The 19,427-nt window shown below is 35.0% G+C and overlaps 8 protein-coding genes across 8 annotated transcripts; 4 read left to right on the top strand and 4 right to left on the bottom strand.

Moving 5' to 3' along the window:
• Window positions 1-140: 140 nt before the first annotated feature.
• On the top strand, window positions 141-749 carry AC631_05129 (uncharacterized protein; the record flags this gene model as incomplete). The annotated part of the gene is made up of 1 exon (XM_015613958.1): window positions 141-749. One exon carries the CDS (start codon window positions 141-143, stop codon window positions 747-749), a length of 609 nt encoding a protein of 202 aa, XP_015465221.1.
• A 192-nt stretch (window positions 750-941) lies between these two features.
• On the bottom strand, window positions 942-1,979 carry AC631_05128 (rhomboid protease; the record flags this gene model as incomplete). Its single annotated transcript, XM_015613957.1, has 1 exon — window positions 942-1,979. One exon carries the CDS (start codon window positions 1,977-1,979, stop codon window positions 942-944), a length of 1,038 nt encoding a protein of 345 aa, XP_015465220.1.
• A 126-nt stretch (window positions 1,980-2,105) lies between these two features.
• Window positions 2,106-4,634, bottom strand: AC631_05127 (RNA-binding ribosome biosynthesis protein; the record flags this gene model as incomplete). Its single annotated transcript, XM_015613956.1, has 1 exon — window positions 2,106-4,634. The coding sequence occupies one exon, from the start codon at window positions 4,632-4,634 to the stop codon at window positions 2,106-2,108; it is 2,529 nt and encodes an 842-aa protein (XP_015465219.1).
• Window positions 4,635-5,204: 570 nt separating this feature from the next.
• AC631_05126 (uncharacterized protein) lies at window positions 5,205-5,996 on the top strand (the record flags this gene model as incomplete). The annotated part of the gene is made up of 1 exon (XM_015613955.1): window positions 5,205-5,996. The coding sequence occupies one exon, from the start codon at window positions 5,205-5,207 to the stop codon at window positions 5,994-5,996; it is 792 nt and encodes a 263-aa protein (XP_015465218.1).
• A 25-nt stretch (window positions 5,997-6,021) lies between these two features.
• On the bottom strand, window positions 6,022-9,951 carry RAD50 (MRX complex DNA-binding subunit; the record flags this gene model as incomplete). Its single annotated transcript, XM_015613954.1, has 1 exon — window positions 6,022-9,951. One exon carries the CDS (start codon window positions 9,949-9,951, stop codon window positions 6,022-6,024), a length of 3,930 nt encoding a protein of 1,309 aa, XP_015465217.1.
• A 153-nt stretch (window positions 9,952-10,104) lies between these two features.
• RNA1 (GTPase-activating protein) lies at window positions 10,105-11,334 on the bottom strand (the record flags this gene model as incomplete). The annotated part of the gene is made up of 1 exon (XM_015613953.1): window positions 10,105-11,334. One exon carries the CDS (start codon window positions 11,332-11,334, stop codon window positions 10,105-10,107), a length of 1,230 nt encoding a protein of 409 aa, XP_015465216.1.
• Window positions 11,335-13,278: 1,944 nt separating this feature from the next.
• AC631_05123 (Acyl-coenzyme A oxidase) lies at window positions 13,279-15,399 on the top strand (the record flags this gene model as incomplete). Its single annotated transcript, XM_015613952.1, has 1 exon — window positions 13,279-15,399. The coding sequence occupies one exon, from the start codon at window positions 13,279-13,281 to the stop codon at window positions 15,397-15,399; it is 2,121 nt and encodes a 706-aa protein (XP_015465215.1).
• A 1,701-nt stretch (window positions 15,400-17,100) lies between these two features.
• AC631_05122 (uncharacterized protein) lies at window positions 17,101-19,221 on the top strand (the record flags this gene model as incomplete). The annotated part of the gene is made up of 1 exon (XM_015613951.1): window positions 17,101-19,221. The coding sequence occupies one exon, from the start codon at window positions 17,101-17,103 to the stop codon at window positions 19,219-19,221; it is 2,121 nt and encodes a 706-aa protein (XP_015465214.1).
• Between the last annotated feature and the right edge of the window lie 206 nt (window positions 19,222-19,427).

Below are 19,427 nucleotides of genomic sequence, written 5' to 3'. Positions count from 1 at the left end.
AATATTTTTTTTATATATCTACCTTAATAAGGTGCAGGAAAGAGATGCGGCTCACAAAATCACATCTCATTTTTTTTTCAGTAGATATTTATTTAGTAGGGACGATTAAATTATACTATTAAGCAATATAAATTTCAGTAATGGCACCAAGACAGTCGAAAACTGCTAAGAGAAGTAAGGTTCAGAATAAAACCCGTTCAGTAGAGTCTGAAGTTGGTTCAGACTCATTGGCGAGAAATTTGTTGATGTCTCAACCTAAGTTGACACCAAAATCAATTGTGAAGGCACCATCAAAGGCGGCTGTGAAGAAACAACAGGCAAAAATAAGGTTATATGGAGCACGTAGTGGTAAAGAATATAGAGAAGATCAATTAGATATTCCAACTTTAAATAAAGCTATCACACCTGGAGTGAAAGCTAAGAAAGGCAAGAAAGGTAAAAAGTTTGTGGAAGATAATGATGCATTGACATTGAATAGATTAGTTAAGTCTATCAATGATAAATATGACCAGGTCAATGAAAGTAAATTGGAGAAATCCAGAAGACTAGAAGAGCTCAGAGAGTTAAAAAAACAAGAGCTTGAAAGAAAAGAACAACAGAAAGAAAATAAATTAGAAGGTAAGAAGAATGAAGTAAAGAGTAAAGCATCGCTTGCGAGAGCTAATAGAAGAAAAAATGCTAAATCACAAAAGGACGAAGAGTCCAAACCTACCAGTAATAGGGGTAAGAAGAGTGTTTCGTTCGCTTGATATTATAATCAAGTTAGATCCATTATTTAGCATTATAGTTCAATTTCCCTGTATATTTAATCAAAAATTTTAGTAAGCATTAGTTAGAGAATAAATTGAGCAGAAGTTTCATTATATTGATATATATTTATGCTTCATCTATGTACATTTCAAAAACCTTAACTAATTTTGATCCACCTTTTTCTGATTATCTTAGAACACATAAGAGCGTCTTCTTCTATTCATTCTTTCCTTTCTTTGTTTATTATACCACCATCCATAAGCAATACCAGCTATAGATCCACCAATGTGTGATGCATAGTCATATCTACCCCATCTCAAAGCGCTACCAGCAATGTTGTATGCTAATGATCCCAAGAACAAAATCCAAGCGCCACCTGGTACTGGTACAAAAAAGAATGCTAGCGGTGCCTTAGGGAATAAATAGGAGAAAGCACCAAATACACTAAATATCGCACCCGATGCACCTAACGAACCAACTGACAATGAAGATCTCAATAGAGTAGGGACTAGTATAGAAATAAAGGAAGATATTGCTGCCGAATTAAGATACATAATTGCAAAATTTGTCACTCCAACTGCAGCACACAATGTAGTACCAAATGACTGCAAAACAAACATGTTAACGAAAAGGTGCCCCAAGCTTTGATGAGAGAATGCGGCACCAATCATAGACCAGCTTGAGTACATATTATCTTTAACAAGTAACCCATATCTTGTAAGAAATCTGGAAAATTGCGGTACTCTCCACATTAAGAAGACAGCACCATTCACTGCAATGATGGAATAAACGAATGCATATGGAACCGTCTTAACATATGACAAAGGAGTGTAGTTAAAAATATAGGGAGTAACAAGTGTAGTAGTTATGCAAAATAGAGCAGTAAATAAAGCTGGCTTCTTAAGTTTGTTCCAATGGCTTCTACCATAATATTTGTTATATCTAGTCCAAGTGTCACTGGTCCTGAGAGTTCGAGATTGTTGAACAAACTTAAAGCTTCTAATAGAATTGAACTTAAATCCTCTGAATGGATTAGGCCCAAAAGATGACCGTAATATTTCTGTATTTGAAGTAAGATACTTTGACCTCTTGAGTAAGTCCAGTGGCGTATTCTTTAAAACTAACTGTGACAGTCTGTATTTTCCAAGAGTCAAAGATACAAGATTACTGTTGCTGAAAAATGAATTTCCTGATAGCTTAAGCTGTCTATGTATGGGAATTTTAAACATTGTTTTCGTTGTTAAAAAAAGTTGATAGTTAGAAAGTAAATAATGATATTCAAAAATAATTCTCAGTTGCGCGAGTGAAATTATACAAAATTTATGTACATATATATTTTACATGGTAGATCTCTTCTAATTTGCAATATCAAACTCATCGCCTGATTCAGTCTCTAAGTCAATATTCTTTCCTTTACCAGATAATCTTGCAGATGCTAATTGTTGAGTTGCTACTTGTTTCTTAACCTTCTTTGTCATTCTATCTATTTCAGCTTCTGCGTCTTCAGTATTCTGTTCAGCATATTGCATAACTAATCTTCTACCAAGCAAATGGACACCTTCTAATTGGTCCATTGCATTTTCAGCTTCCTTCAATAAGGAGAATTCAACAAACGCAAAACCTCTAGCAGATTTATCAAATTTCTTAGGTACTCTAACAGATTTTAATTGACCAAAAGCACCGAATAATTCCAACACATCTTTTCTTGTAGCTTCGAAAGGTAAATTCTTGATAATAATTTTATTAGATTTATTAGATTTCTCACCCTTGGATGAAGAAGATGCAGCTCCGCTTTGTCTATGAGATAATTTTAGTTGTAATTTGTGACCATCCAAAATGAAATCATTCATGGTGCTAATAGCCACATTTGCTTGTTCTTTAGTTTTAAATTCAACGAATCCAAATCCCATACTAAGGGTGCCTCCCGACTTCTTTGGATCTGGTTTAACCTTAACATTGGCAACAATAAACCCTGGAAGAGATTGGAAAGCTTCTGTCAATCTTTGGGAAGTCGTAGCAAAATTTAAGTTCTTGACAAATATAGAAACAGTAGGTCCATCAATTGTATCTTCATCTTCTTGTACTTTAGAATCTCCCATTATATCATTAGCAGTTACCTTTGCTTCAACTGCCTTTTCATTTGGCTTCTCAGAGGTTACATTATTTTCATCCAAAGAAGGTTCACGAGTAAACAAATCTTTTGGACCCTTTTCCAAATATATAATACTCTTTCCAAACCTTCTATATGCTAACTTTTGGAATGCAGCTCTTGCACTTGGAGCATCTCGGAACTCAACAATTGCAATAGTCCCAGCCGGTGGCATCAACATTCTTTTTAATTGGCCATATTCTGAAAACAATTCTCCAATTTCTTCAATAGTTGTACCAAAAGGGAAATTTTTCACCAAAATGACTTTGTCATCTCTCTCTTTCTTATCAAAAGTGGTTAAATCAACACCTTTGTTCTCAAAATACTTCCTGACATCTCCAATAACATGTGCTTCTGCTAAAGCTTGCTTTACTGCAGAATTAGAGCTTTGGGCATCGATCAACTGAGATTTGGAAACACCCATCTTTGCTGCAACTGAATCTAATACAGCATCACTATTCATGTATAACGAATTCCAGCTAAATTGTGTCTTCGATGCTTGGTCTTTTCTCTTTAATTCACGTTGCTTCTTTAATGGAAGATTTTTTAAATCAAATTCATCTAACCTATGATCTTTCTTCTTATCGGCAGGTAAAATATGCAATAATCGACCTTGAAAAATTTGTTTATCCAATGCATGATATGCTGATAAAGCATTTTCATTTTTAGCAAATTGAATGTAAACAAATCCTTTGGACTTTCCAGTACGAGTGTCAATAGCAACATGTACTTCTACAAGAGGCCCGTATGCTTCGAATAATTCACGGAATTCTTGTTCTGTGGAAGTGTATAAAATATTCCTAACAAATAAACGACCAGTTTCAGAAATTTTTGCAATAGTAGCTTCTTCCGGTGATTGTTGCGGTTCATCTAATTGTTTTTCAGGAATTTGTTTAGATTCTCCAATTCTTATGTCTTCCTTAGAAACAGAATCTGCGGCTTCTGTCTCATTAACAGGTTCATTATCTTTCATACGTCTTCTTCTCATTTTTAACCAATCAAGATCAGTAACATTTTCATCATGAGCCAACTTATTCTCCTCTTCAGGTAATTCGCTTAAACTGATCATTTTCTCTTCTTCTTCTTCTTCTTCTTCTCCTTCTGCTCTGTTAGCACCTGATCTGAAATCCTCATATTCGTCATCACTTTCTCCTTCAGGGGCCTGCAAAACACTAGGTTTATTAGTTTCCACTGATTTTTCATTTCCATCTTGTCTAGCTAATTCATCAGTCAATGCTTGAGTTGAAGGAGCTCCTGATCCATCAGCCAAGTCATAGTTTGCCCATGATTTAACTTGATGAGATGGTTTCATAACTTCCATGAATTCTTTTAATTTTGGATTGCTTTCGATTTCTTCATCGATAGTCGATTTGTTTGTTCTTTGTCTTTTATTTTTCCTTTCTTGTTCTTCTATTAATCTTGCTTCCTGTTCCCTAAGCTTTTCATCGTTTAATCTTCTTTTCTCTTTAAATGACAAAGGAACCGAAGGATCAGAGAAAGTTTTTGCTAACTCGACATCAATCCTAGCCGTATCTATAAACGACTTGTTAAAAAACCTAGCAGACCTCTCTGCATCTTCAAATGATTTATAACCAATAAACGCAAATCTTCTGGATTCACCATTTCTCTTCTTCATGAGCTTAACATCAGTAACATCTCCTTGCTTGGAAAAATGGTTCCTGAGTTTTTGCTCATCGAAGTACTTAGGAAGTCCCTTTACAATCAAACGAGACATATTAACGTGTTTATTGATTTCAACCAATTAATTGACCAATACATAAATTTCTTGATGTGCCTCATCTTAGATGAACCTAAAAAAAAAAAAACTGGAAGCCGCACGTTGCAACTGTTTGTGGTCACCGAGAATTAGAATATATAGACATACTTATATTCAAGTTAGTAAAACAATATTGAAGCTCTGCGAGATAATGGAACTAATAAACCATATTGGTATCACATCTACTTCGGAAAATGTTACTACTTCAATAATTTCAAGATTGAGAGGATGTTTTATACTACTTTTTCTCTTTGCAGCCTCCTTCCTATACAAGTTCATTTCAACAATTTGTTTAAGTTTACATTATTTACTTCCAGAAAGCATTAATAATATCAAAAGGCTATCTGCTTCCATGTTCTGGGAGTTGTGTATTTATTTTTTGGTATGTATAATCAATAATCGGTATATGAACAGCACTGACAATTATAGAAACTAAATAGAGTGAATTTTGTAATATCGGGGGATGATATAAATACAGATTCTGCAATAATTATTAGTAACCACAAATCTTTAGCTGATTTTATAGCCATGGCATATTTGGCTAGATACACGAATGATATGCTAAAAGATAAAGAAAACGAAAAATCTTTCAAAAACCTAACACTTCCCAGAATCAACTTTTTCACATGGTTTAAGCTATGGCGTATTCCATCGATACGAGTTTTAATTAATCTAGCCAAATGTGATGAAAATTGGGAGTTAGAAAATACTTTGAGCAAAATTGTATTTGGGAAAATTCTGAAAAGCAAAGTTCCAGAGTGGATCGTATTGTTTCCTGAAGTAAATATATGGACCGAAGAGGATTCTTCGTTACAAAAAATTCAGAGTGAAAAGTTTTATTTACCAACTTTACAGAATATATTATATCCAAGGTTTTCCGCTTTCTACAATGTGGTTTCGACATTGAATAGCAAAGAGTATTCTAAATTTAATCAGCTTTATGATGTATCAGTTTTATATGAATCGAAAACTACAGGGACTATGACACTTACCAACAAACAACCTGCCAGTGAAAGTATTGCAATCAGTCCATTGCAGAAATCCCTGAATAGTGAAATGAATTTAGTGTCTCCAAGTTTATTGGATATATTCTCCTCGGAAAACCCAATTACAGTACACATTCATGTTAAATCCAAGAGGTTACTGAGGGTTCCAACAAAACGGAGCAAAATAGAGAAATGGTTAGAAAATACGTGGGTAGAAAAGGATAAGTTTCTAGAACAATGGAAAGCGGAAATTTCAAAACCTACAGTATCTGTTTATAATTGTAAAACTTCTCAAAATAGCATACCACCAATTAAAACTGGAGTCGAAAAATAGTATATAACTCTAATGTATACTTCTGTTAATCCTCTTGAATGAGGCTTATAGGTAAGCTTCTAATTATTGATTTCTGATGTTCATCTCTTTGAACCCTATAAAAGTGGTCTGTGAAATTATCCCCATTGATATGGCTCAAGAACTTTTCATCGTGGGTGATGACAATTAATTGAAAGTTTTTCTGATTTTTCCTGAATTCAATTATTTTGTTTAGGGCTTGAGCCAATGATTCGGTGTTTTCCAGATCTAAGTTTGTTGTTGGTTCATCTAAAGCAATGATACCACAATTCGCCCCAAAACATTCGGCCAATGCCAATCTTATAAGAATACTTGTAAGAACTTTTTGACCTGCTGAACACCTGCCTCTCATATCTAACTCAGAATCCTGCTTATACATTACCACACGATAATTGTAGGATCTATTGCCTTTTGCTTGGACATTAACGTCACTTTTTATAGATATTGTATCAACATCAGTACCCTTATATGTTTGTCGCCATAACTCACCTAATATTCTATTTATATCTTCCATTTTCATACTATGATACTTCATGATTGCATTATCTAATGCCTTTGAATAAGTTTGAATATCATTTGATACTAGCATATTTGTCTGTAATTTGATCCATTCTTCATGATAGGTTCTATCAATATTCTTATATTCATTACTTAACTCATTTTGGAGTGATGATATTTGATCCTTCATCTGTCTGACCTCGCCTACTTTCCCAGCATAATCTGCATTGAGTTTTGTTAATATATTTCGTATGACCTTTGATGCTTCTTGATATTCATCTTTCTTCGCTTGTGCATTAGAAATATCAAGGCTATGGATTTGGTTATCAATATCCTCCAATTCTCTCTGAACATTTCTATATTCCAAGTTCTCACGAATATTGTTCCTAAAATTTGATGATTCATTAACAGATTTCTCGAGATTTTTGATTTGAAATTCCGATTCCAGTATTTCACGTTCAATTGCTTTTGTCAAACCTTCAGTTTCCTTGATTGTTGCCTCTACTTCCTTCAACTTTGGTAATTCAATTTGCAAGAATGATTTAATTGCGTTGTAGATGCCACAAAATTCTGAAACAATCCTTCCAATTTTATCTACATTGCTCATTTCTTTTTCCCGTATCTCCTTATTAATATCCTTAGCTTTCGTTAATTCATCATTATGCACACCTTGCTTTTCATAAAATTTATCCAATGTATTTTTGATCTCAGTCAGTTGCTTATTCAAATTCATAATGTGTCTCTCATTTTCAGAAATAGATTCTTGAAGATTTTTGAGGTCAACGAGCGATCTTTCCATATTACTTATTGCCAACTGCTTATCTTTAATGTTGTTTTCTAATCTTGCTATTTCTTTTTGTTTGGTAAATTTTAATTCATTGATTTCATTTATTTGTATTCTCAAGTCTTTAATTTCCATATTCTTAGATTGCTGAAGTTTTTGTAATTCGTCAAGTGACATCTTTGACACCCCATACTCGCTTAGTTCATCTTTCAATTCCTCTATCTGTTTATGACTATCTTCAATATCATTATTAATTCTAATAATATCGTTAATTGGGGTTTTTAAAGAATTCAACGCGTCCATGCTAGATCTTGATTTTTCTAAGCTATTAAGTTCTAGCTCAAAATCACTCTTTGCTTCGCAAACATCCTGTTTCGACTTATTTATTTGCGAAATAATTTCTTCCACCTCCAGAGAGAGCTTCCTATATTGAAGGACATCAGAGTTTATTGCTTTGGTTGATTCTAATTCATTTTTTGCTATCTCAACATTCTTAGTCAATTCTTCTACATTCATTTTTTTAACATCCTCTTGTAATAAATCAACAAAGTTTTTTAACCCTGGAGAATCAAATGCCCTTAAGCATAAAGTACAATGCTCATCTCTCTTTGCAATCTCTATTGACTTGATTTTGAATTGCCGGCTAACTTCAAATGTGTTTAATGCTTCCAGAGTATCACGGACATCTTCCTCCAAATCTTCTAATATTTGCTCATATTGATCAATTTCATCCTCAGTAATCTCCTTGAGTATACGCTCTTTATATTTTGCTATTCTTTCTTCATAATTTTTCCTTGTTCCACTATTTGAATCCAATACAGCGTTCAAAGAATCTAGTTTTTTACTCTTCGTGCTTACCACAGCCTGCTTTTTCTCGATGTCTTTTAAATTCAAGGATATATACTTGTTAAGTATACCTTCACATGTTTCAACCTTAAGCGGTGATGTTGTTCTCTCGGTGAACAATTTCTCATTATTCGAAATTACTTTTGATAATCCTTTAGATTTATGTGTGATAGCTTCATTCAATAAAGATAACTTGGCATGTATATCTGATTGCTTGTTGCTCGCTGAAACCTTTCTATTAAGTTCTTCCATTTCATGTTCTAAGTTCATAAGTCTAGTATTATATAATTCCACGTTAGACTCGTAACCACTGGAATCACTCTGCTTCTTTTTCTCCTCATACTTTGACACTAAGCTTTCCAATTCAGACTTTTCTATTTCTAAATCACCTTCATTGTACTGCAATTGGTCAATTTTTTTTTTATACTCGATTATCTTTTCCCTACCTCGCTCAACATCGTCATTACAGTATTCCTGGTGCTGTTTTTCTCTTGCGATTGAATTGGCTACTTCCTGTACACGTTGTTCAAGGAGTAATTCATCTTCAGAATGTTTATTAACCAAAGCATTGTAATCTGATTTCAAATCTTTTTGCTTTTTTTCTATAATTTCCTTGAATTGGTCAATCTTCATATCATCTTTTAGGTCAGCTTCCGTATATGATACGCCAAAATATTTTTGTGATTGAAATATAATATTAGATAAATTAATAACGTTTTCCTTATAGGATTCTTCTTTCGATTTCAATGAGCCTTCTAATCGTATTATTTGGTTAAATTCATTCCTTCTATCTTTCAACTTTTCATGCAATTGTATGTTTTCATCATTTAACTTCTTAATCTGTAGGGACTTTTGGTTAGTCAAATTTTCATAATTATTTAATTGTTCCTTTAATTCCTCATCCAGTTCAGGTAATTTATCGATTGACTTATCAAGCCTGTTAATTTGCTCCCCATATGATTTTTGAATAAATGTTAAATGCTCAATTTTAGACAACGTCTCATGAAACTGTTGGTTTGACAAGAATAACGATTCTGCTTCTTTCTCTTTCCCTTCAATTTCCATAGTTATGGAAGCTATTTCATCTGTATATTTATCTACCTTTTGATTCAAATCACTTACTTTTTCATTGATTTTCTTTGCTCTATTCTTATCTATTTTCAAATGGTAAACGCTTTGTTCTATTAGTTTGATATCCGTAGTCATATCTTTCTTTATCGTTTTTAAATTATCTAGAACCTTTGTGAACTTCAGAGCTTCAAATATATCGTCAAACCTCTTCTTTAAAACTGATGCTTCACTTAAAGGCCATAAGCTATCATCCTGATGACAAAATATGACATAGTCCAATATTGCCCTAGAAGCACCTAGGTATATTGGAATTGATGTATCTAATTCAGCGTTCTTTGTACTCATGGTTGTTTTTGTTCCCTTATCCATTACTGCTAATTGACCATCCAATGTTTTAAAAGTATTAGATGAAACACCTGATCTAGTCTTCTTTTTGGTTAACTGCATAGTTCTAGTAGTAATCATGGATTTACCATTAGCATTCAAAAACGCCAATTTCACTTGTGCAGTTACAGAACTTCGAGATGCTATTGAAGGATCGTTAACGAAGGCTCCACCTTTAGAATTAGGAGGCAAATCACCAGTAGTGGCATACTTTAAGCACTCAATAATTGTCGTCTTCCCACATCCATTTTGTCCACAAATTAAAGTCAATGGAAATCCAAATTGGATTGTTTCGTGTCTTTCTGAGTCAAAAGACCGAATTCCTTGTATAGAAAGTTTAAATAAACTTGACATTTAAAGATATATATTTATTCTTCAGTACAGAAATTGTTGTAAAATAAATTTTATGAATCGAGCGCTCCTACACAATTCAGCTACACTCTCTAATTCCCGTTATATTTTAGTAATACATCTCTATTAATAGTATTAACTAACTATATAATTGAATTACTTAATATGCGTCTTAGCCAATCCACCAGTAATATCATCAACCGATTCATCCTTCAAGTGAACACCTTCCAACTCTTTTTCTAATTCATCTAAATCTTCTTCCTCTTCTTCTTCTTCTTCTTCCTCTTCCTCTTCTTCCTCTTCTTCGCTATCGATTTCTTCCAAGTCATCTAATTCATCAAGCTCACCGAGTCCTCTATTTTCAAAAATTTCATTAACCTTTTCGATAAACCCCGCATCCTCTTCAAACCTATTCCCGTTCAACTCTAATAATTGCAACTTTGGTAATTTCTTCTCAATGGCAGCCAATAAATGATCTAAACTTGGAGACTCTAATTCATTATATTGTATTTTCAATGCTGTGAAGTTTTCTCTGATCATACCTTCCTCCAAAGCTTGGCATAACTTTAAAGAACCGTGAGGTTTTAATAAACAATCATTAAGATTCAATTCCTTTAAATCATTCCAATTAGATAAGGCATTTGCCAATACAACTGAAGCCTTAGTGGTCAAAGTATTGTCTTGCAAATCAATAACTTGCAATTTTCTGTTTTGAGATAAACCATTTTTAATCAAATTCATAATCCCACTTGGTCTGATACCGTTTTGGTATAATTTGACAACTTCCAAATCTTCGTGGTTTCTCAACCCAATCGACAAATAGTTGGTAGAACCATTTTCCAACCTGTTTCTACCACAAATGAATGTTTTTAAGGAACTTTTACCCTGGCTTTTTTTCGCTTGTGATAATCTGTAAAGCGACTTACCAATTCTCGCACCCGCAAATGGCCCCATACCATTGTTGGATAATATCAAGTGTTGGATAGATACAGCCTTAGCCAAGTAATCTTCGATTGGATCAATAGTTTGTAAACCAAACGCATTGTCACTCAAATTAATTAACTTCAAATAGGAACATTCTAAAAACGCTGGTAATAAATGTTGTAAAGATTGAGGAATCTCTGTGTTTAATCTACCTGTGTATAAATCTGAGAAGTCGACTTCAACTAAACTATCCTTGTGCTTCAAAATAGATGCTGCTAATGCTTCAGATGCTTCAACACCAATAGTGTTACCAGAGAAATCAAGTTTCAAAATCTCAGACTTAGAATTTATTTCTTCTAAATATGGTTCAATATCCTTTTTAGAATCAAACTTCAATTGCTTACCACGAATGGAGTAAGTGCCTTCTGGGGTTACTCCCAAATCAACTTCAACAGATGCCATTTTCCTATATATTTTTGTTTCTATATGTAGTAAATATATGTATACAATCAACTAAAAAAAATTCCTTGAAAGCAAATATATCCACGTGATTCGATTTTGAGATTTCGACAACTTTAAAACTTTTCTCATCTACTAATTGTTAGTATATTGATTCCGATACTTCTATCTAAAGTTAATAATACATAAAATGTCTGGTCGTATTCCAACTCCAAAGCCTGAATCTAAGTTCGAACAAATCAAGAAAACTCCAGCTTTCACTATTGCTGTTAACGCAACTTTGTTTGCTGCTGGTGTCTTCTTTATCCAATCTCCATTGATGGAAATGTTAGTCCCACAATTATAAGTTAATCAAACGAGAAAACATGATAAATTATATGGTATAATTCCATGATGGTATAGCGTGGTATAAACTAAGAAGCTTCCTTTAAATGGATAATATCTAACTGTACATAAAACTTGGTGTATAAAGAATACACAATAAATGTATGAATAATATGTAAGAGTGGTGGACTGTATTGAATGTGTATATAGTGACATGTGCAAAATGATATAATCTTGAGTGGTAATTAGTGGACGGTAAATTGGTCCTTGTGGAAATTTCAGGAATTTGTTTGCCATTTGTATTGATTGTCTAGCTTGAACGAACACAATTTAAATCTGGAACTCCCATGCATTGGAGGGCGTAACTAACTTGCTGGGTGTTAGTTCCGGTGTAAATAGCCGTTCATTTGGCCTGCAATTTGACCATTTAGCAATTATTACAAATGGACCTTGAAATATCTCGAAACTACAACACAACAACGCTGTGTCTAAGAAAACTTCAAAGTATCTAATACAGATAATTATTCTTCTTACTTCCTCCTTACTTCTAGTTACTCTGAGTCCAGTACATCGTCTCTAAAGATCAAGAACATCAGCCATGGATTGTATCACGTGATTTTGTCTATTTTGCACTGTTACATGGCCATTTTCCAACCCAATTGCCTAACATATAGACATCAAGATAATAAGCTTGAAACTGAAGTCTGGAAGCTCACTTCGTGCCCTCAGAACCTAATCTACGTTCTCATCCAATTGTGCTACAAAGCTGTAATACTCTGCGGTATCTTGATGTACTTTTAGGTTTTGTCCATGTAATACCAAATAAATAACCATATTAAAGTACCAATTCTGTTATGTTATCTCTCAATTCTGAAGACTGGTTTACCATTTCGGCATTAATTCCTTTTCTGGCATACCTCTTTGGAATTTACATCTATTCCTGCTTCCTTATCCAAACAACGTCTGGGGAATCCATACCAGCGCACGCCCTATTCGACTTACCCGTACAGTCAATATTCCACCAGCTCTTTGGTCCAAGTGCTGTACACAAGCATCAGAGGATATCTCCATAGAAATCCCGAGGTATCTCGACCCCACAGAAAATCGTGAAACCGATTGACATATGAAAGTCTCTCCTGCACCTTATCTACTTCAAACGGCATGTAATGAGATGCTGTATCATACGACCATAGGTGATTACCAAGTATCATCGTACGATAACCTTCTATGTTGCCAGTTACAAGTAATCTTTTTAAGACATATGGGAAACCACATGTGTAGTAACATCGGTCAATGACAATATGTGGTCTGATACTTATGATTGTTGCAATCTGGATCCCAAAAATACCTTCAGAATACTAAATACCGAGCACAATTCCTCGGTAAACTAAATTTCAAATAACCTCGGTACCATGTGCCGAAATGAATTCTAGTGCGAACATAATATGGGCTATTACACCCTGAGTGATTGACTGGGTGAATGCTTTGTGGAGATCATACGGCAAGGAATTATATAAAATAAACTAAAAGTTTCATTAAAAATTTAAGGCTATTTTTTTTCTTAAGGGTATATACTATAATTGTAATATATTATTAATTATCAATTACTATCTATAAAGCAAAATGGTTAGTGCTACTAATACAGTAAATTCAGGTGTATCACCAAACCCAGCAGCTCTGATCCAAGTTGAAAGAGCGGCATCCAAGTTTGACCCAAAGGAAATGCACTATTTCTTAGAAGGAAATAAGGAAAGAGCAGAAAAGTTCAAGCAAATGATGCAACAAATGGAAAGAGATCCTATCTTAGCCGCTAACTTTCAATACTACGATTTGACCAAGGAACAACAGCGTGAATTGACAGCCTTGAGAATCGACCGTTTGACCAGATATATTGAAAACGAAAGTTTTGATGACTTCAACAAGAGAATGTCTCTTATGGGAGTTTTCGACCCACAATTATCCACCAGACTTGGTATTAACTTGGGTTTATTCGTATCATGTCTTAGAGGTAACGGTACTGCTGAGCAAGTCAAGTACTGGGCCATGGATAAGTCAGCTGTGTATATGAGAGGTATCTACGGTTGTTTCGGTATGACCGAATTGGCGCACGGTTCTAACGTTGCTGGTTTAGAAACCACAGCTACTTTTGACGAAGAAAACGACGAATTCATCATCAACACCCCACACATCGGTGCCACCAAATGGTGGATTGGTGGTGCCGCACATTCTGCTACCCACTGTTCTGTTTATGCTAGATTGATTGTCGGTGGTGAAGACTACGGTGTCAAGACTTTCGTCGTCCCTATAAGAGATTCGAACCATGATCCAATGCCAGGTGTCACTCTTGGTGATATTGGTGCTAAGATGGGTAGAGATGGTATCGATAACGGTTGGATCCAATTCTCCAGCGTTAGAATCCCAAGATATTTCATGTTACAAAAGTTCTGTAAGGTTTCCAGCAGTGGTGAAGTTCAATTGCCACCATTAGAACAATTGTCGTACTCTGCTTTGTTAGGTGGTAGGGTCATGATGGTTCTTGACTCTTTCAGAGTTGCTGCCAGATTCACTACTATTTCTTTAAGATACGCAATTGGCAGAAGACAATTCAAGGCTAGTTCTGCTGCAGGAGAAGAGAATGCCTTGGAATGTCAATTACTTGATTATCCATTACATCAACGTCGTTTATTGCCATACTTGGCTTTATCTTACATTATCTCTGCCAGTGCCCTCAAGATCGAAACCGCTATTGAATCAACTCTTGATAATTTAGACAAGGCTGTGGAATCTAATGATATGGGTGCTATCATGAAGTCTATTGACAGTATGAAATCATTATTCGTTGACTCCGGTTCCTTAAAGTCCACTTGTACTTGGTTAGCTGCTGAAGTTATTGATCAATGTAGACAAGCCTGTGGTGGTCACGGTTACTCTGCTTACAATGGTTTCGGTAAGGCATATAATGACTGGGTTGTTATGTGTACTTGGGAAGGTGACAATAATGTTTTGGCCATGTCTGTTGGTAAGCCACTCATCAAGCAGATCCTCTCTGTTCTTGATGGTAAGAAGGTCAAGGGTTCTGCATCTTTCTTAAATAACACTAAGCAATACTTGAATGATGAACCAGTATTAAAGAGTCTTGAAGACTTGAAGGATCTTAAGAAGGTCTTACAAGCTATTGAAGTAGCCATTATTAGAACTGGTTATCAAGCATCCCAGACCTTGAAGCAAAACAATGGTGACTTCGATACCATTGGTGCTGAAATGGTCACTCTTTCTAAGTTGAAGGCCCACCACTACATGTTAAATGAATTCTTAGACAGAATTGGCTCAATTGAATCTAAGCAATTGGTTCCTTATTTGGAATCTTTAGCTAGATTATACTCTGCAACTATCGTGTTAGAAAAGTTTGCTGGTGATTTCTTAGCACAAAGTGTTTTCCCACCAAAATTGAATGCTGAATTGAATTCTAAATACATTCCACAATTATGTAAAGAAATCAGACCTCATGTCATTCCATTAACCGATTCTTTCCAACAATCTGACATGATGATTAACTCTGCTATTGGTGGTTACGATGGTAACATCTATGAAAACTACTTCGATGTTGTTAAGACCAATAATCCACCTTCTAAGACTAAAGCTCCATATTCCGGTGCTTTGGAGGCTATGTTGAACAGACCTTCCAAGGAAGAAAGAGAAAGATTCGAAAAAACCGCTGAAACTGCCGAAATCTTGTCCAAATAATCATCTTAAAATTTCGTGGTTAATATAAATGTGGCACATTATGATTTCTTATTACATAGATTTTCAAGTATGAATTAATGAAAATTGTTATTTATTAAGTATTTCTATTCTTTTTTGTAAAAATTTAGGGATCAATGACCCCTATCGAAGTTGTTTCTTCTATATCTGTAGCTACTTTCAACTTCTTCTGGATACAAGCTAATCCAAGAAGACTAAGACTCGAGTAGCTTCTCCTCTTGGTATACCCTTGATCATCGTTCGTTTCCTATTTGTATTATACTCGTGGTATAGCACCCATGTAGATTATATAAAGCTATTTTTAACTTGTTTCTCTTTCTATAAATATACATGGATCTCCTTTCCGTTCCCTCTATATATTACTATTCAAGGAAAATCTGAAGTCTCTATCTACTTTGGCAAGTGCTTTTTTAGAGCATTCAAGATAATTTGTGTACTATCATATTTGGGCTCGATATGGCAACCCCTGACACCCTGCTAGATGCAACCACTTGCGGCAATTGGTGGATATATTTTTAGTGCTTTTTCTGTTTACTGTAGTATATTTAGTAGTGTTCCTAGTGACCCCATACTTGAAGTGAGTTCCCCCGTGTGCATTTTTTATGACCGAAATATATATATATATATGATATTATGAGTGTTTTTCGCAGCAATGACTGCAACGTTCAAAAATACTGGCCTGTAAAATAATCCGTACTCAGTCGTAAAATATGGTGCAATTGAACAAACCAGAGGTAGCATTCGGTGTAATTGCCTGGTTTGCTTTTTGCAATCATTGGTTGTTTTAGTAGTATATATTATTGTTCCCTCTCCTAGTTCAAAGCATACACAGTTTAACCTCACCCATTAGTTTCAAACTCGGAGGAATGTATTTGTAGGAACTCCTAGAAAACACTCAAATAATGTTAACCCTGTGACATATACTTCCCATGAACATTCGGGACAATTGGATGAGATACAAAAATTGTGAACGTCTAGCATTCCAAACGGAAATCTAACCCTGTTACCCGTACCAGGATGCAGGTTCAGGTTCATATTAAATAACCCTATGGTTTGAGCACCTTACACATTTGTATCGGCCTTTATGATTTGCACTTGCCTATATTCTAGATAATTACTCTACAAATATACTTGCGGAGGTTATTTCTTCCTTAGCCGGAAAAGAATGAATCTGTTCGTCTGACCCAATTGTCTTTATTTAGCGATTTGAAATGTCATTCTATACCCTGAAGTTACCTCTAGCCAACACAGGCAATGAAATATAAAACAGCACTGGTTGTAAAATCTCTAAGATTGACTGAACCCATTTAAAGGTTTCGTCCCTCTTAGTCGTCCCTAGTAGTGGTACAGTCCCCTAGTAAATCCACATATCTTCTAAAGCATTCCTTCTACAAGCCTTTTTGAAAATACACATAACCCCCGCTTACACTCGTGTATTGTACGGGTATAGTTGTTAGTGGAACAATATTTGCGTGGCTAATATATAGTTACTAATAATCATAAGATTCTGGATAAATCGGGTATTGCAGTTTTCAACCCTTTGGATTGTTCTGCCAAACGGAGTAAAATTACCCCACAAAGCCAAAGGAGGGGATTATATATAAAACATACACCTGTAAACTATACTAGTATATATTTCAATGATATTTCCCATTCTATATACTCGTTATAGAATAACTAAAGATGAATTCATCAAATATTGTCAATAACAGTGCACCACCTAATCCATCCAAATCAATTCAGGATGAAAGGCTGCAAAAACAATTCGAACCTACGATAATGCATGAATTCTTGGAAGGTTCCCGAGAGAATTCACAACAAATATTAAGACTATATCAGCAGATGGAAAGAGACCCAATTTTGAGTTCTAGCTACAAGGATTATGAATTAAATAGATTAGAGGAGAGAACAAAGTCAGCTATGAGAATCAATCTGTTGAGTCGTTATATTGAGGGGGATTCCCCGTCAGACTTTCATAGAAGGTTGAATTTGCTCGCTGTATATGATCCATCGACAGGAATCAGATTGAGCATCAATTTAGGGTTATTTGTAAACTGTATTAAAGGAAATGGTACGGCTGCACAGTATAAGTATTGGTGTATTGATAAGGAAACAACAAAAATTAAAAGTGCATATGGGTGTTTTGGGATGACAGAATTAGGTCATGGATCCAATGTCGCCGGTTGTGAAACTACTGCAACTTTTGACGAAGAAAACGACGAATTCATCATCAACACCCCCCATATCGGTGCCACCAAATGGTGGATTGGAGGTGCCTTACATGTGGCCACTCATTGTGTTGTGTATGCTAGGTTAATTGTCAAAGAAAAAGACTATGGGGTTAAAACCTTTGTGGTTCCATTGAGAGACTCTAATCATGATGTGATGCCCGGTATTACTATTGGTGATATTGGAGGTAAAATGGGACGTGAAGGTGTGGATAATGGTTGGATTCAATTTTCAAACGTGAAGATTCCAAGATTTTTCATGTTGCAAAGGTTCTGTAAAGTATCTAGAAATGGAGAAGTTGAGTTACCTCCCTTGCAACAATTAGTGTATATTTCATTGTTAGGCGGGAGGGTTATGATGGCAGTGGATTCCTATAGAATTAGTGCCCGGTTTATCACTATTGCTATCAGATATGCTATTGGCAGAAGACAATTCAAAAAAGAGGGTGGTAATGATAACGGTGATGGTTTGGAATCAAAATTATTGGACTACCCGTTGCATCAACGTCGTTTGATTCCATATTTAGCCTTAACGTATGCTATGGCAGTTGGGACAAAAAAATTGGAGAATGATCATGCTGCTTGTCTCAAAGAATTTGACTATGCTGTTAATTCAAATGATAAAGTCACTTTACAGAAAGCTATAGAAACCACAAAATCGTTGTTCATTGATTCGGCATCGTTGAAATCTACATGTACCTGGTTAGCTGGAGACTGTATTACTGAAAGTAGACAAGCCTGTGGTGGTCATGGATATTCAGCATATTCGGGATTTGGTAAGACATACGCAGATTGGACTGTCCAATGTACTTATGAAGGTGATAATAGTGTTTTAGGTATGTCTGCCGGTAAAGCAATCATCTCAAATACAGCACAAGTGATAAAAAAGAATAAAAAGATTACTGGTTCAATTTCGTTCTTATCAAATGCAAAGAATTACATAAATGACGAATTGTTCTTAAAATCTGATGATGATCTACAAGACTTGTCCTTGGTCTTGAGGGCTCTTGAGGTGTTGATCTGTAGGCTTGCAAGTCAATCAATGGATGTTTTACAGTCAATTGGAGACAATAACTGGGATCATGTTAGTTACCAACGAGTTTTACTCTCTAAATTAAGATGTCATCATTATTTATTACAGACTTTTATGTCTAGAATTGATACTGCTGATGAGTCCACAAAACAAATTTTGAAGGACGTAGCAAAGACATATGCATACACTAGTATATTGGAGAGTTTTTCGGCCGAGTTTTTGTCTTTAAATGTAACTTCACCTAAATTCATGAACCATTTGAAGTCTAATGTTATCCCAATATATCTTAAAAAACTAAGAAGCCAAGCTGTCGCATTGACGGACTCGTTCCAACAGCCAGATATGGTTCTTAATTCTCCGATCGGTAACTACAACGGTGATATCTATGAGAACTATTTCAAGGTAGTCAAGAACGCCAACCCACCAATAAACACTAAGGCTCCTTATTCTGGAGCCATTGAAGCAATGTTGAACAGGCCTAGTAAAGAGGAAAGAGAAAGGTACGAAAAATCGGCCGAGGCCGCAAAAATCTTGTCCAATTGAATATAAGTCTCAAGAGTTTTGTTTGCCACTAGTTGAACAAAGTTCCAATATCGAGTCTACTACCTACACATATATATGATTTTTACGAATAAACACAATTATCAAAATATAAAGTACTTAGATTCTCATAAAGTCAATGTGTATCTGTAGTATATGAATTAATCGATGTCACATCACGATATAGTATTTCGTTTTCTTATTCCTCC

The sequence above is a fragment of the Debaryomyces fabryi genome (assembly GCF_001447935.2).
Source record: "Debaryomyces fabryi strain CBS 789 chromosome Unknown contig00173, whole genome shotgun sequence".
NCBI lineage: Eukaryota > Fungi > Ascomycota > Pichiomycetes > Serinales > Debaryomycetaceae > Debaryomyces > Debaryomyces fabryi.
The sequence above is the reverse complement of the archived record's forward strand: the minus strand, read 5'-3'. Positions and strand labels throughout refer to the sequence as shown.